Raw genomic sequence first — 14,306 nt, forward strand, 5'->3', positions numbered from 1 at the left:
AAAAAGAACAGGTGTTTGTTTTTTGCATGAGTCAGAAACATTGGGTGTTCTTTCATTTTGTGTGTAGGAGGGCACAGTTCCCTCCGTGAAATGTCAGGGCGAACCTGGGCATGGAGGTTTGTGGTGCGCCTAGTGTGCCATTATAAGTCCTGAAAATCGACATATGTCGAACTTAATTGACATATGTCAGTTTCTCGTGTTCTCATTGGACGACCAGTGTCACGACCAGTGTGTTTTCTAAATCTCTGATTGGAAGAAATCGAGATATGTCCAATGAAATTGACAGTTTGTCGGTTTCAGGACTTCTGGCACACTAGGCGCACCATATAATTCATACATGTCTGTCGTTCGGAAACAGGTGGTGCTCATGTCGTAAATTCAGTTTCTGTGAACTTGGCAATTTAATTATGTTAAAAGAGAGTCAATATTGCTGTCAAGGTTTAAAATGCATCTAGATGCTAGTTATTTCGAGAAGAAGAAAAAAAATCTGTTTGTCACGTGTGGTATCATTTATTATGATTTTAATTTGGTCTTCCATACTTTGAGGACGATGAGAGTAGACCACTAATGTGGTTATAATATACAGGCTGAATATTATTGGTGGTTGTTGGAATAGGGGGTGTAAAACTTTCACCATTGGTAGCCATATTTTTTTAAATATTTAAAAGGAATTCTCTTTTGTATTTCATGTATTAGATAACGGTACATGATGTTGTTATCAAGTAATCATATCATAACAAAGAACAAAGCGGCATTCAAATTCAGAAAAATAGCTGGCACTGATTTTTCGTTTTTAAACATTTGTTGAAATAAAGTGGTGGTTCTTGTAAGCGAAAAAAAAACGGTTGAGGATATTCGCCTCATCTGACGTCATCTGAACTCATCTGACCTCATCTGACCACTTCTTCAGAGGACATGGGTTACAAACATGACAGTCGTAAGAATGGTTAAATCCTCTGGACATAGGCCAACTGGGATTTACGCACAAAACATTGCTCAGTTGTGGCTGGACTCTGAACAACCGATCCTCCCCGCAACCTCGCGATTTAATTTTAATTTTTATGTTTTTTGTTGTTGTTAAAAGTGTACAGTGTCATTGAGACAGGAAAAGTACGTAAATAGTATAACGTATACGCTACCTAGTTGTCTTAGGCTGCCACCATGATGGATACCACTCGAGCTGCAATTCTTGGGATATGAATTTGGCTTTATGCTGATGTTAACAGAAATACTGCCACCTCTTGAAACTCACATTCCTGGTGAAATATTGGTTGGTCACCGTAAAATGAACACAAAACTATTAGGTGCCGTTTACGACAAAATTATACTCCAATATATAGGTTATGAAACCATATATATATTTAGATTATACACAGATAGAAATATGTTATAGATTATATCCTTATATATATATATATGTTATAGGTTACATTCCAATATATATATAGATTATAGTTTATACTCCAATATATAAAGGTTAAAGTTTATACTTCAATATATATATATATATATTAGACTATACGACTTGAGCAAGTCTACATCACGATTACTGGTTCGACTGCACTGTGAATATATTGCCATTGGTATGGTACTATGGACTAGGAAAGTCAAATAGGGCTGCCAGTCCTGTACTGTCGAAGTCTTTCCACGTGCCAAGTACGCTATCTAGTCGCTCTACTCCCTAGTTCTATGCCTATAATGAAATGTCAGGCTCAAGCACGACGCCTCGAGCTTAAGCAATTTGAGCGAAGAAGACTTTTCAGCTTTAGTCCAAAAACTTGCAGGACCAGTTGCAAGACATGTCATGAGGGAAGTTTGATGAACGCCGTCCGAATCGGTAAGCTTTCATACAGATTAACAACATCTTGCCAGGGCCTACAGTATCCTTCTGTGTCTTAGGCTAAGCTTTATGCTAGTCTAGGCAGTTATAGTACTACTAGTACTGTTGCGCGGAAAAATAGGTACCCCTACAAAATTTATCGAATTGGCGTTCCATATAAATTACAAGCACCTTAAACGCACACTAAATGTGTACATGCGTACCTATGTAGGCTAGGAACGTACGTTCTTCACAGGCGCTTGATATATCTGCAACTTGAGCTGTTTGTTTCAAATGTTCTCGGTCTCCTTTCTGCAGGTGAGTTTACATGAATTATTTAATGTTAAATACCAAAAATTCAACCAGTTGTATCTTGGTTGATGATGTTTAGGCAAACGATGGGATTATACAATATTAAATATATGTTAACACTAGTGTAACGATGTCACAGAATATTACGTATAATATTGTGTGTTAGGTCAGTGAGTAGCACTTATTCATCGTTAAATGCGTCAACTAAGGTTCCTATAATGCAGGACTTGTGATCTGTGGTAATATAAACAGTCAATTAGGCTGCGTAATTCAAGTTAGGTAATTAGTGTATTTAATAAAATGTTGATCACGTAGAGGTACGGCAGTAAATTTGTACTATTAAGCTAGGCTCACTGTTTCTTTACTGTCTAACTTAGGCCCAGACATATCGTATAATAAGTCACAGCGTGGTTACTGTTCTTTAACGTACTTGAAGGGCGCCACCGATTTTGTCGCATATGCAGGGGATTCCCTGAGTTCAATATTCCAGGATCAATGTTGCAGTGTAAATTGTGCTTTACACAGGAAATAAGTTTAATAACTGCCAGTTGATCAAATAATAAAAGTTGCTTGCTGTATCTGCCAATTGAGCTGTTTGTCTCATATGTTTTCAGTCTCCTTTCTGCAGCCCTAAATACATACAACCCCGGTAGCGGCCCTCACCCATGGGACCCGGGGGTTACAGTACTACTACTACTAGTCACTCATAGGGGCTACTTTGTAGCCTTAGCCTTGGATTTATTTAGCTTAGACCTAGATCCTTCATCCCATAGTGAACGCCTAGTGTGGTCTGGTAAAGCTGTTATGTTATACTTATAGTATATTATAGATCCTAAGTCCTAATTTTGTTGAAGATTAACTTAGAAATTAATTTTTTTGTTTGAACTTCAACTTAGAAATACTAGTATTAGTTCAAGTCTGTGACTCCTTTACGTGAACTTGGTTCCAAATGATGCAATGTGTTTCTTTTGTGTCTGTAGCGGCTAGCTTCTTAAACCTTCCACGATTCCGTACATAACTTAGATAACAATGCCCTTAAACAGGCCTGTGTGCAAATACAGCTACATATTTAATCACTCCAGTTAGTAATGTGAATAGAACCTAATTTTGTGCAATATTACACAGTACTTAAGTTAATGTAGTATTGTAGCCTGTTATTTTCCTCAAAAATTAACAAACAACCAAGGTCAAAATTTCCTTGAGGTCAAGTAGAAGTAAGTCTGAAAACTTCAACCTTATATTATGATTATATTACGGGGGGGGGGGGGTTCCAGTGGAAATTGTCCGGGAGGGTAATTGTCCGGAGGTAATTGTCCGGTGGGGAGTCGACTGGGGCGGGAATTGTCCAGGGAGGATTTTTCTGGGGTGGGAACTGTCTGGGGTGGGAATTATCTGGGAGGGAATTGTCCGGATGGTACTCGTCCAGGGGGGAGTTGTCTGGGGGGTAATTGTCCGGGATGTTATTGCCCAGGGGGAGTTGTCCGGTCACTGTACGGTGTGTTAAAGGGTGCTATAGTGTGGAATTTGATTCCCAAACAACGGTATATAACTGAGGTCAGAATCGGGAACAAACAACCCAGCTCTTAAGTGCACAATCCACCATGATCAGAGAATCCAACAATTCTTGGCTCATCGGTGCAACGATTGGCGAACTCTTGTTCCATTCGATAATCGAATATTAAGAAAGTGATGGTTTGCGTTCATGGCCGCTTCGTGATAACGGTATTGGAAGGGATATTTCTGTATGGTGACAGACTGGGATGCACACTTACTTTGAAGGCCAAATTTATTTCATACTATACTTAGTTGAAACACCCCATCTCAATATTTTATCCTTTACTCGCGATATGGTTGAAATTCGGAATGTAACGTTTGTTTACTAGCTAAACCTTCAGCATTCTTCTAGAAGTGGATCTCTGTAGGTGGTCTGTATCGTCATCAGAGCAGAGTTTTCTTCAAAAGCTTGAAGGTTAGTATAATGCCCATGTTGATTTATCCTTCTAACCTGATTCATCTATAGAGTTTGCTTAGCGGTCAATTATGTTTGCTGTAGTTTAAACTTCATCAAAAGTAACTTTCTTTTACAAATTTTCAACTGTGGGTAAAAATGATGAAAATACAATAAAAACCAAAGAAACAAAATATGACAGAGACATTTGCAGTTTAATTGCCTTTTTTTGTTGTTGAAAGCTTAACCTCTCTCCTTTCATTCTGCAAAAACAAATATATATATATGTGACAATAACATCTACACTATGAGCAAAAACAATAGACCAAGAATATAACTTTAATTTATTTGTCCGACGAATCATGAAAACAGAGCGTAAAATGGATTCAAAACATGTGTTCAAAAGTCTACGTCGGCGGTATTTGGAATGATTCATATTATGGAACGAGACATTTATTAAAAACATATAGAAGGATAAAATAATAATAAAACATTTAAATATAATTGAATTATATAACGCAAATGAAAAGAAAAACAATATTATTTAAAAGAAAACATGGAATGACTTGTAGCATTTGCCTGACCTAAACCAAAGGAACTGCATGTGAATAAAAATCACCCCCCCCCCCCCCACCATCTCCCTGTTCCCCTTTTCTTTTCTCTTTTGTTCGTATAATGAATATCAGGGGAATGTGCTTACTTGCAGTTATCCGTGCCGAGTGTGATATGAGAGTGTCCTGGCACTAAAAGTTCTTGTTATTTCTGACATGAGAGTGTCCTGGACACTATAGTCCTTGTTATTTCTGTCAGGAGAGCCGGTTATAGTCCTAATGGAATCTTAGGAGTGTGCATTGGTGAAAGGATCCATGAAACTGAATCAATATATACATACGCACTCATTAACATTTCAACCATTTTCATTAGTCCCTACACCGGTGATCGTATAATTCAGTCTAGCACAAAGACCATTATATACCAACTAGTTCCTCAGATGCAACGCGAAGCCCAAGGGGCGGGGGTTGGGGATAAAGCTTTTGTGCGCTCAAATAACAAGTTTCCTGTTGTTCATATGAAGATAATCGAACATTTATTTGTTGGTGTATTAACTGCATTTGACCTTTGACCCAAACTCGCAGTATAGTTCAACGTATAAAATGAAAGTTGGTGTTAAGCGTTGGTTGCGTTGTTTAGATTGAAGCTGACGAGGCTCACACGTGGTTGCTTCTCTGCCAAGATAAATCGAGTCTTTAATCGTCTTGTCTTAACTCTTCGTGAACTTCTAATGGCTAAAGATATTAATATTCCAGCTGCTAACAGGTAGTAAATCGACACCAAAGCAAAGGCCATATCGTACGATCCAGTAGCATCATAAATGAAACCTAAGGATATCAAAAAAAAGAAAAGAAAAAATGTTCAAATTGCACTGAAATGATACTTTTTAAGAAAGGTCACTCAGATCAAGACCAAGAGCCTGGGGCCACGAAAATCAAACAACTTTATCCACTCTCTAGCCAGTCCCCTCACCGTCGAGTCTGGAACCGTGTCATCATGATCATACGGTTCCAGTCTCCTAACTAGAGACTGGAACCGTATCACCATGACGATGTTACGTCAAGTGCGGAGTATCACAAGTCCTTTGGAAAGGAAGTAGAAGCTGCACGTGATCCGATTTAAAGGTTGGGGTGATATCTCTTGTGTATACCGTTTGCACGTGATTACATGATCTTACCCAAAAGGTCAACAGGCGTGCACTGGCATGATTGATAACATAAACACTGGAAGACGTGCTCAACGTTTTTCCTATTACCTGCCGTTTAAAATATAGATATATATTGAGCGTGCTCTATATTGGGAAATACTGGTCCGGCTCTGTAACATATTTTGCAATATTCAATAGATGATATCCGTATGATCATGATGATATTCAATATTGTAGTCCACACTGGCAAGAGCATATCGTGAACTACTTGTTATAGGATATCTGAAGTAATGCAAATAGAATAATTTAATAAATCGCATGTGAATATATGTTTTTTTCATCGTTATTAGAGAGATAGAGAGAGAGAGAGGTGGAGAGAGGAGGAGGCAGCTGCATGCCTGCGTTTTTGGAGACACGTTTAGTCTCGTACACGATGACTTACGGTATTGCGGATAGGACAGGCTATTTAGTTGTTACAGTAATAAGCTACTATATGTAGCAGATCTGTGCATAACGTAATTAACTCAATTACTGTCTTCATTAATACTTTAGCATACGTATTGTCATCTTTGCGACACTTGCATCTCCGCATTTTGAAAACATAACAGTTTTGTTTGTATGTCATAGCCATTCAAAGCACATGTAAGATGCGTTACTCATTAACACGTCATATCCACGGAACCTAAGGGTAGGCTACTTTTGAAGAAGTGTCACCAAGAAAGAGCATAGGAAAGAAAATAATACAGCAGCTCAGTTTACGACTTTGTGAATTTAAATGAGCAAAGTAATGTATTTGATATGGTGGTTACAATGTTCCTCCGCCAGAAAAAAAAATCCAGAAGGTGATATACAAATTTGTGGAATCCAATAACCGGTTAAACAGTCCAAGGAATGAACCGGTCAACAGGTTTACAATAACAAAAATTTCTAACCTTTCATTCGTCCAATTGAACCGGTTTCCTATCCCTTTTTTTTTTGTATCAATTGATAATCCGGTTTATTTTTTTAACGATTATTGACTAGATTTATTAATTAATTGAACATTTAGCTCAATGTGTATTATAGATATATGTATGAATTGATTCAAGAAGTAAAACTTAGAGTTGTTTAAGAGAAAGCACCGTTTTTGTTTCTTTTCCTTGTTACTACTTTGTTTTTTCCAAGTGGAGGTGCCACACTTCCCCCTCCCCCCCCCCGTCCCCACCTTCCTGCGTATGATGTGTACATGGTATAGTGTATATACACATAGCCTACCTATCGTTGGTGATCCCAGGAGGTAGCCGACACCCTGGCAGTACATAACCAATGTCACAATCAAGTCAGCGTACTCAGAGCCAAGAAGATCCACAGACATCGAGAAACTCAGGACAACTATATTACTTCGACACCAACCGACAGCTAAGAAGTAGTAAAACAACAAAATAAGATGACGAATTAACTATTACGCCCAGATCAGACATTGCTAATTAGATCAACGGTATTCTACCGAATTCGATATCAGCATTTCGGAGTATGTATTACATGTGTGTGCATGGTCATCGCATAAGGAGACATAGTAAAGGAATATATATATTTTGTAGATTATTTGTTTTAAATGTGTAGTTTAGATTCAAGGATATACATTTTGGATACAATCATACCAGATTATATACCCATAGATTTTGTCCGTCTGAAGACCCCAGATAGTGCACATGTATTTAATGTGCATAAACTAATATGCGTATTGAGGACACTTATGATAGATTATGCGCAGAGAAAAATCTGAAAAAATGTCATAAAACGCACATCGCATGTATTCAATGTGTATTGTAGCTTATACGTATTGAAGACACTTATGATAGAGTATGCGCAGAGAAGATTCTACACAAAACATAACGCACGTCGAATGTTATAGCGTATTAAAGACACATAAACAAGTTCATATATAAACGCAATATGAAACGTGTGATATTCTTCTCAACCAGAATAGACACAGGATATTAACCATGATTCTTCTAGCGGAGGTGTATTATAATTTATAGTGAACGTTATATTTCAAAACGTATTTTCTCTAAATATGCTCATGCTCAAACTTCAACAATCAGTTTAAGACCACAGTAGAATTTCAATCATTTGATATGTAAACTCATGCAGCACTCTGTACTATGATTTGAACGTTCAGCAACCCAAAGAAAACTAATTTTGCGAGTTTTACAAACTTTTTTTTTTTTTTTGGGGGGGGGGGGTCAATACTGATGAAGTTTAAAAGAAGCCAAAGTGAGCAATACTAAGAGTTTAAAATGGCAAACATAAGATATCTAAATTTGTTACATACCAAATGCCATAACCAACAAAGGTCCCAGTGACGTCACGAATACAAAGAGGCTAGACAGAGCAACCATCAACAATACAGTGAATATGGTGACGTAAGGGGTCTGTCCACAGAAAGTCCCTCCGAAGATGACGAAGGATGATCGAGCTAAAATGTCAGCAACATTTAGGACAGTCAAGACCAACCACAACTGGTTATCGGACATACCCTCGATATCCTGGAGAAAGCTCACCTGCAGATCAAAAAAATTATTCCTCCTTAATTGACAAAAACATGCACATCTTCTATCACTTGATGAAAGAAGTTGGCTATTATTAAATAATTAATACAGAGGCGAGGAGGAGTAGAGAGGACTTGGAATTCGTTCACCACACGGTTTTGCTACTCTTTCTCTTCCTCGTCAACGTCTGCCATTTCTTTTTTTGCTTTTTGTATATTTTTTTATATAGCGCTTTATACCAGCGATAGGTCTCAAAGCGCTTTACAGACGTTATATTACTCCTGGTCTAATGGTAACCTGTCCCAGAGACAATCCCTCCAGTCGGCAGCAATTATATACTGCGCCCAATGACAAGTTACCTCACAGGTACCCATTTAACCCCTGGATGGAGAGAGGCAAGTGAGATAAAGCATCTTGCCCAAGGACACAACGTAATAAACTAGGCAGGAATCAAACCAGCAATCCTTGGATCACGAGTCCGACGCCTTAGCCAATTGGCCACCACGCTCTCAATGGCGATATTATATAATCAGATCAGTGGTGTTTGCAATCGACTTTCGAAAAATGAGATCTTTAACCTTGCTTGTCTTAATATTCATTATCCATAGCTGCAGAACATCTTTCAAACGCTATCTACGCAATCTTACGTGTGCAGGCTACTATATGCATTGATGATAAAACTGGATCAGTTCTGTGATGTGAGATGCCTTTATATATAATAAAGGCCTTATAGTATACAAACATCAATATCATATTTGATATTGAGATCCGGTTAATCTACTTACGAAGTTAACTTGGTAAAGGGAAAGAGCTGCGAAAATGAAGAAGTAGCCCATCGCCAAAAGCCACGGATCAATCTGTTTAAGGAAACGTTTTATGTCTTCGGACATCCTTGGAGTTCTTCCTTCAGTTTGGTTGTTTTCATTCACTGTGGTTACTTTACACTCAGGTTCATCACTAACTTTCTGTTCTTCATCAGGTTCGAAAGACTGGTTTCTATGGAAACGAATTACACTTTCTTCAGTTTGGTTGTTTTCATTCACTGTGGTTACTTTACAATCAGGTTCATCACTAACTTTCTGTTCTTCGTCAGGTTCGAAAGACTGGTTTCTATGGAAACGAATTACACTTTCTTCAGTTTGGTCGTTTTCATTCACTGTGGTTACTTTACAATCAGGTTCATCACTAACTTTCTGTTCTTCGTCAGGTTCGAAAGACTGGTTACTATGGAAACGAATTACACTGATGTTTCCTGTTTGTGTCTGTTCTGCGTCATTGCTGTCCTCTGTTGCTTGGAAAATTGAAACCGAATTGTTCTTAGCTGATGAACTTCCCCGATAGAAGCAAAATGCTAATGGTGCAACCCCAGCCATCGCCGCCGCCATGAATCGGAGTGTCAGCCGCCAGCCACACACAGCAAACAACCTCTGGATGGTACCATTACCCGCAACAGCACCTGTATATGATATGTACAGAAAGGAACATGTGTTAACGGTGTAGTGTGTAGTACACTTCCATTTCTTCCATGATAACCTGATTCCTTGCGGATGAACTATTCCTTACTTTCATAGGACAGGGCTTGAAGTCCCTCCTCCGGCCCAAAATATGTAGATTCGTTGCCTACCGACTCCACCACCACCGTTATCCCCTACACCCATATATATCTAGTTGTTTTCACTCATCGATACGATGGAGTATATACTCACCAACATATGGTCCTAAGCTAATCAGTGATAAAGCTCTGAGTCCGTTCTTCTCACCGAACAAATTGTAGAACATACGTATTGAGCAGTGTAGTAGGATACACGAAGCCAGACCATATGCAACTCCAAAGGTAAGGAACAACACCTCCATGTTTGGTGCATTAGATGACGCATAGAAGGAAACGGAACAGAGAAAGGACCCTAACACTGCTACGCCCTTAACTCCAAGATGAACTCCGAGCACCGCAGAGAAGGGAGATAGTGCGAGAGAGGAACTCAGCATGAGAGATCCAAGCCAACCTGGAGAAATGATCAACATGAGAAGAAGCATTATTATCTGGTGAACGCTTTAGCAACTTCACTGGAGTTTCTAAACTTATATTCAACATTGACATTGTAAAGGAAGCAATGGCTGAGGTCTTTTTACTGTTTTAAAAGCATTCGACCTTTTGGAATGGATTTGTTGATAGGTGTTTGAAATACTTAGTTAGAGGGCTTTACATTTCAAAATGCAAAATAAAAGTAAAACAGATTATAAGGGCGCTTTTAAATTAGATCGACCGACAACTAAAATGGGACGAATGCGGAGCCATGAATACATTGAAAATGTATGACTGCACAATTATGGAGATGGCACAGCTTAGGATATGAATAGGCTAAGGAGTTGTTGAACTGTGCAGAAGGAAGGATGTAGCGATGTGAATTGATTAGTAAGTAGGTAAATGAGGAAATGACGAGGAGGACTAGTGAGGAAGTTACCAGTGAGTGTATCAGATGGGTATGATGTATTATGAAGAGATAATGGTGGAGGAAGGGGGTTAGATATTTAGCAATGCAAGGATGGGGGGGGGTGGATTTAGTCGTATTCCCTCCCGTGGAATTTCGAGACGAGCTCGAATGGTGCGAAGGCATTACATACACAGTCGTAACCTACCGAAGCGAACTGTATCAGAGCGGTTACCCAAAAAATTCCTACAAATGGTGTGTTTTGGAAGGCTGTAATTTCTCTCGACGAGAACTCCGGTCTTCGCAGCGTTGACTATGGATCCACTTCCTAGCAGACAATGCACCTGGAGGAAAGAGAACAAATGAAAGTACCGTGCCTGGTCAGGGATCCCATCAGAAGTTAATGGATGGCGCAGCAGCTCGAACCAATAGATCCCGCATCTTATACTGTGGCGTCTGTAGGCGATGGTTGGCATGAGTCAGTAAGGGCTCTAAGAGGACGATCTGAGATGCGGAAAATGCGATGATTCCTTGTTAGTAAGAGAGAGTGGATCTAGGGAGGGAATGAGTTCTTTGTATGGCTTCATGAAAATATCTTGACATCGTGTCCCCTATAGATATGGATCCACTTCAAGTTCTGTGCGTGGTGACGGAAATTTAAAATTACTAGAGCAATTTCCGACGAAGACGACGAAGTTTGACTGCAGGCATGATACCAGTCTTGCAGTTACGTAGATGGCAGCTTGTGTACAGATTAGAAGCGAGGGTGCCTTTTCCTTACCAGATGGCGACATCAAGGAAGTTAACCTGTTGGAGAGAATAATCAGAAGTGACTTGATGGTGCTGTGGACAAAGAGGTTGTAAAAAGGTGGACTAAAAAGTCCACTGCAATATATATATATATATATATATATATATATATATATATATATATATATATATATATATATATATATATGTATATATATATATATATATATATATATATAGATGTATATGTATATATATGTATTGCTTACCTGTCTGGACAGCGGTGGCGTTTAAGTCTTTCTGTAATTCCACAAAAAGGAAGGCGAACCACACCGACGGAGTGAAACATACCATACAAACAACGAACGATGCAATCAAAGTAATCCAATTATGATAAGCAAAATTTCCCATTTTCAGAAATAAAGCATTTCGTGTGAATACCATGTTTTATTCCTTTGCTCTATCCTGACGGTTTTCAGAATATTCGACGTAACCGAAAGTTGCCAAGGAAATTCTCTCTCCTGCTTTTCTCTTCCAGCAATTGTTTGGAAATGTCTCAATTGTTAAAATCTATGACAAAATGGGTCCAGAATTTAAAGCACGTATAATGTGAGAAGAAGGCGGATTGAAGGCGGTTTAAACCATTTTTAGAAATGTTTTGGTTAAGTATTGATTTTACTCGGAGCGAGCAGATGGAAGCGCTGGAGTTCAGTATGCTAAACTTGCTCCTCCTCCTCTAATAGAAAATATAATCGGTCATGATATGGCAATTTGCAAGTGCCATGAACAGGTCAAGACTTCAGCTATCCTGTGGTGAGTAGGATATGCTAGTTCAAATCCTCTATCTATTTTTTTTTTACTTGAAAGGTGTTTAAGTCAAAAGAACGATTAATTAAAATGTTGATAATAACCATTTCGCGGTGATGTGCTAATTTTGTGAAACGGTAATAACCAAAGACAAAAGATAAACGGAAATAACCGCTTTATATACAATCGCTATTATATTAACAAAACGTAAAAAGGGGGAATAGCCTGTTACCGTTTTGCACACTTTCAACAGTACGTACTTTTACCCGTTATATGATGTCCTTTCTACGCTTCCGTACAATCCAGATCTGAAGTTGAATTATTTGTGACGATGTTAACGGAAGTTTTCTTAAACCGGTTTTGACCGGATGAAAGAATAACGGTATGGATCGCAAAGGTCGTCTAAGATCATCCAACTTCCCCCCGACCAACCCAACTCGACGAGGTGGTTGTCACATAGGGTAGAATACGTAAAACCTATACCGTATTACATCAATCGCTATTGCTATTTACCACACATTCTAGGTCTGAAAATGTTAATACAATTTATTTTCACTGAAGAAAACAAAACAGGACATTTCTTAGTTCCGATGGTGAAGGCATTAAGCCTCTAATATCTCCCAAATGAAATTTTTATTTTCTTATTTTCTTAGACCTGTTTGGAGAAGTTTTTCATTACAGTTAGCTCTATCATATCGCTCAAGATCATGATAGTGTTTGTTGTCTCTTCTAAAACTGGTTTAATTATTTTAATAACATACTATTCTCTACTCAACTTCAAGACATATCACCTTATACCAAGCTGGCGTTCCAAAGGGGTTGCTTTACCCTGCGTACCAATCACGGGACCTACAAAGTCAAGTGGAAATTGATTTTATACTGAAAATTGTCAATATAAACTTACATCCTTCAAAACCGTTTAAAAAAAATTCACTAATTGATAATTAAAATGGTGTTGACTCTTAGGAGGTTTGATAAATTATCAAGCTAATTTTTCATTCTAATTTTTCTATGGTTAGGTAGTTTCACAATGAATTTAAGGGGGGAAAAAACGCCTATTGCATACCAGTTCCATAAAACTGTGATCGGGAACCGCCACTGCGATGCGTTTGCATTCATGACAAATTTTACCAAGAAGTATTATCATGTCTCAGACGGTAACAGCCAGAATTCTGAATAGTAGATGTGGACATCTCAAACAGTGCAAAGCGATTATTTTATAATGGCGTCCATTGAATAAGAAATGTTACAGAACACTTAAAAGTAAATCTCATTTTTTTTTAAGGGGAGGGTGTGGGGGGGGGGGGGGGGGGTTAAGAACAGTTCCTTTTACGACAAGAAGTAAAGTATTTCTCCCTTTTATATTCTTCTCGGTCTATTCTGAATCACGTGACCCCTACAAGCCTTGCACGATGTTCCTACTGTATAGCGTTACGCAATCTCATAATTTTCTCGTTTTTTTAATCTTAAGTTTTGGAATAAATATACGACAAGACAAACAGAGAGATCAAAAATATAAGTAATTAGTGTCACATCACAAATTTAAGAAATTACAGCTTATACCCCGTATCTCCCTCCACCCCCCCCCCCCCACCTACCCCTCCCACTTGCATATGGTTATTTAATCTTATTTTTATCTGTCCGAAGGCGCTCAGTTTCAGGTTTTACTTAACTTTTGGTTGAACTTGTTCATCTTAAACAAGAGCAGTTAAACCTAGACTGTTTTGGACAGGAGGTTATCCGGATATGTAAAAATCAGGATAATGCATGTTACACAGTTTAAAGCAGTTCTTATTGTAGTATATTCTGTACATAGTACATGTATAGTTGTACATGACAGTTCACATACACATAGAAACATATATTCGAATGAAATGTCACCAGGGAGCTGTTCCATGATGTTATAAAAATAAACACATTCGAGTCATAGGATAAATGGTACATTCTTGTTTCTATGTCTATACCATTTCATTCCGCTGTCATTATCGTTCAAATTCGCTGAATCTGGAAG

General features: G+C 38.4%; 2 protein-coding genes across 5 annotated transcripts in view; one reads left to right on the top strand and one right to left on the bottom strand.

Moving 5' to 3' along the window:
- The first annotated feature begins 2,074 nt into the window (after nt 1–2,074).
- Nucleotides 2,075–14,306, top strand: part of LOC139967330 (transient receptor potential cation channel subfamily V member 5-like) — a 66,063-nt gene continuing 53,831 nt past the window's right edge. The window contains exon 1 of the mRNA XM_071971011.1: nt 2,075–2,137. The gene's annotated coding sequence lies outside the window, so the exon portion shown is untranslated. The remainder of the gene's footprint in view (nt 2,138–14,306) is intronic.
- On the bottom strand, nt 4,407–12,854 carry LOC139967333 (uncharacterized). 4 transcript variants are annotated; one of them, XM_071971015.1, is made up of 7 exons: nt 11,758–12,854; nt 10,947–11,545; nt 10,016–10,312; nt 9,095–9,765; nt 8,093–8,321; nt 7,033–7,176; nt 4,407–5,458 (listed from the first exon to the last, which is right to left on the bottom strand). In XM_071971015.1, the coding sequence occupies exons 2-7, from the start codon at nt 11,212–11,214 to the stop codon at nt 5,247–5,249; spliced, it is 1,821 nt and encodes a 606-aa protein (XP_071827116.1). In that variant the 5' UTR covers nt 11,215–11,545; nt 11,758–12,854; the 3' UTR covers nt 4,407–5,246. The 4 variants fall into 4 exon arrangements, with proteins under 4 accessions (XP_071827116.1, XP_071827118.1, XP_071827119.1 ...); XM_071971017.1 differs by having other exon boundaries at nt 11,111–11,545; nt 11,758–12,831; XM_071971018.1 differs by having other exon boundaries at nt 11,116–11,545; nt 11,758–12,823.

This window comes from Apostichopus japonicus, chromosome 5 (genome assembly GCF_037975245.1).
Source record: "Apostichopus japonicus isolate 1M-3 chromosome 5, ASM3797524v1, whole genome shotgun sequence".
Classification (NCBI taxonomy): domain Eukaryota; kingdom Metazoa; phylum Echinodermata; class Holothuroidea; order Aspidochirotida; family Stichopodidae; genus Apostichopus; species Apostichopus japonicus.

Bases quoted from the DNA above. Each gene is read 5' to 3' on its own strand.
- LOC139967333 (XM_071971015.1), bottom strand. From the start codon at position 11,214: ATGCCAACCATCGCCTACAGACGCCACAGTATAAGATGCGGGATCTAT. The intron at 10,313-10,946 runs GTAGGTTACGAC...TCATTTCTCCAG, and splicing joins CTCTGATACAGTTCGCTTCG to GTTGGCTTGGATCTCTCATG. The intron at 5,459-7,032 runs GTAGGCTATGTG...TGATATCCTTAG, and splicing joins CCTGGGATCACCAACGATAG to GTTTCATTTATGATGCTACT.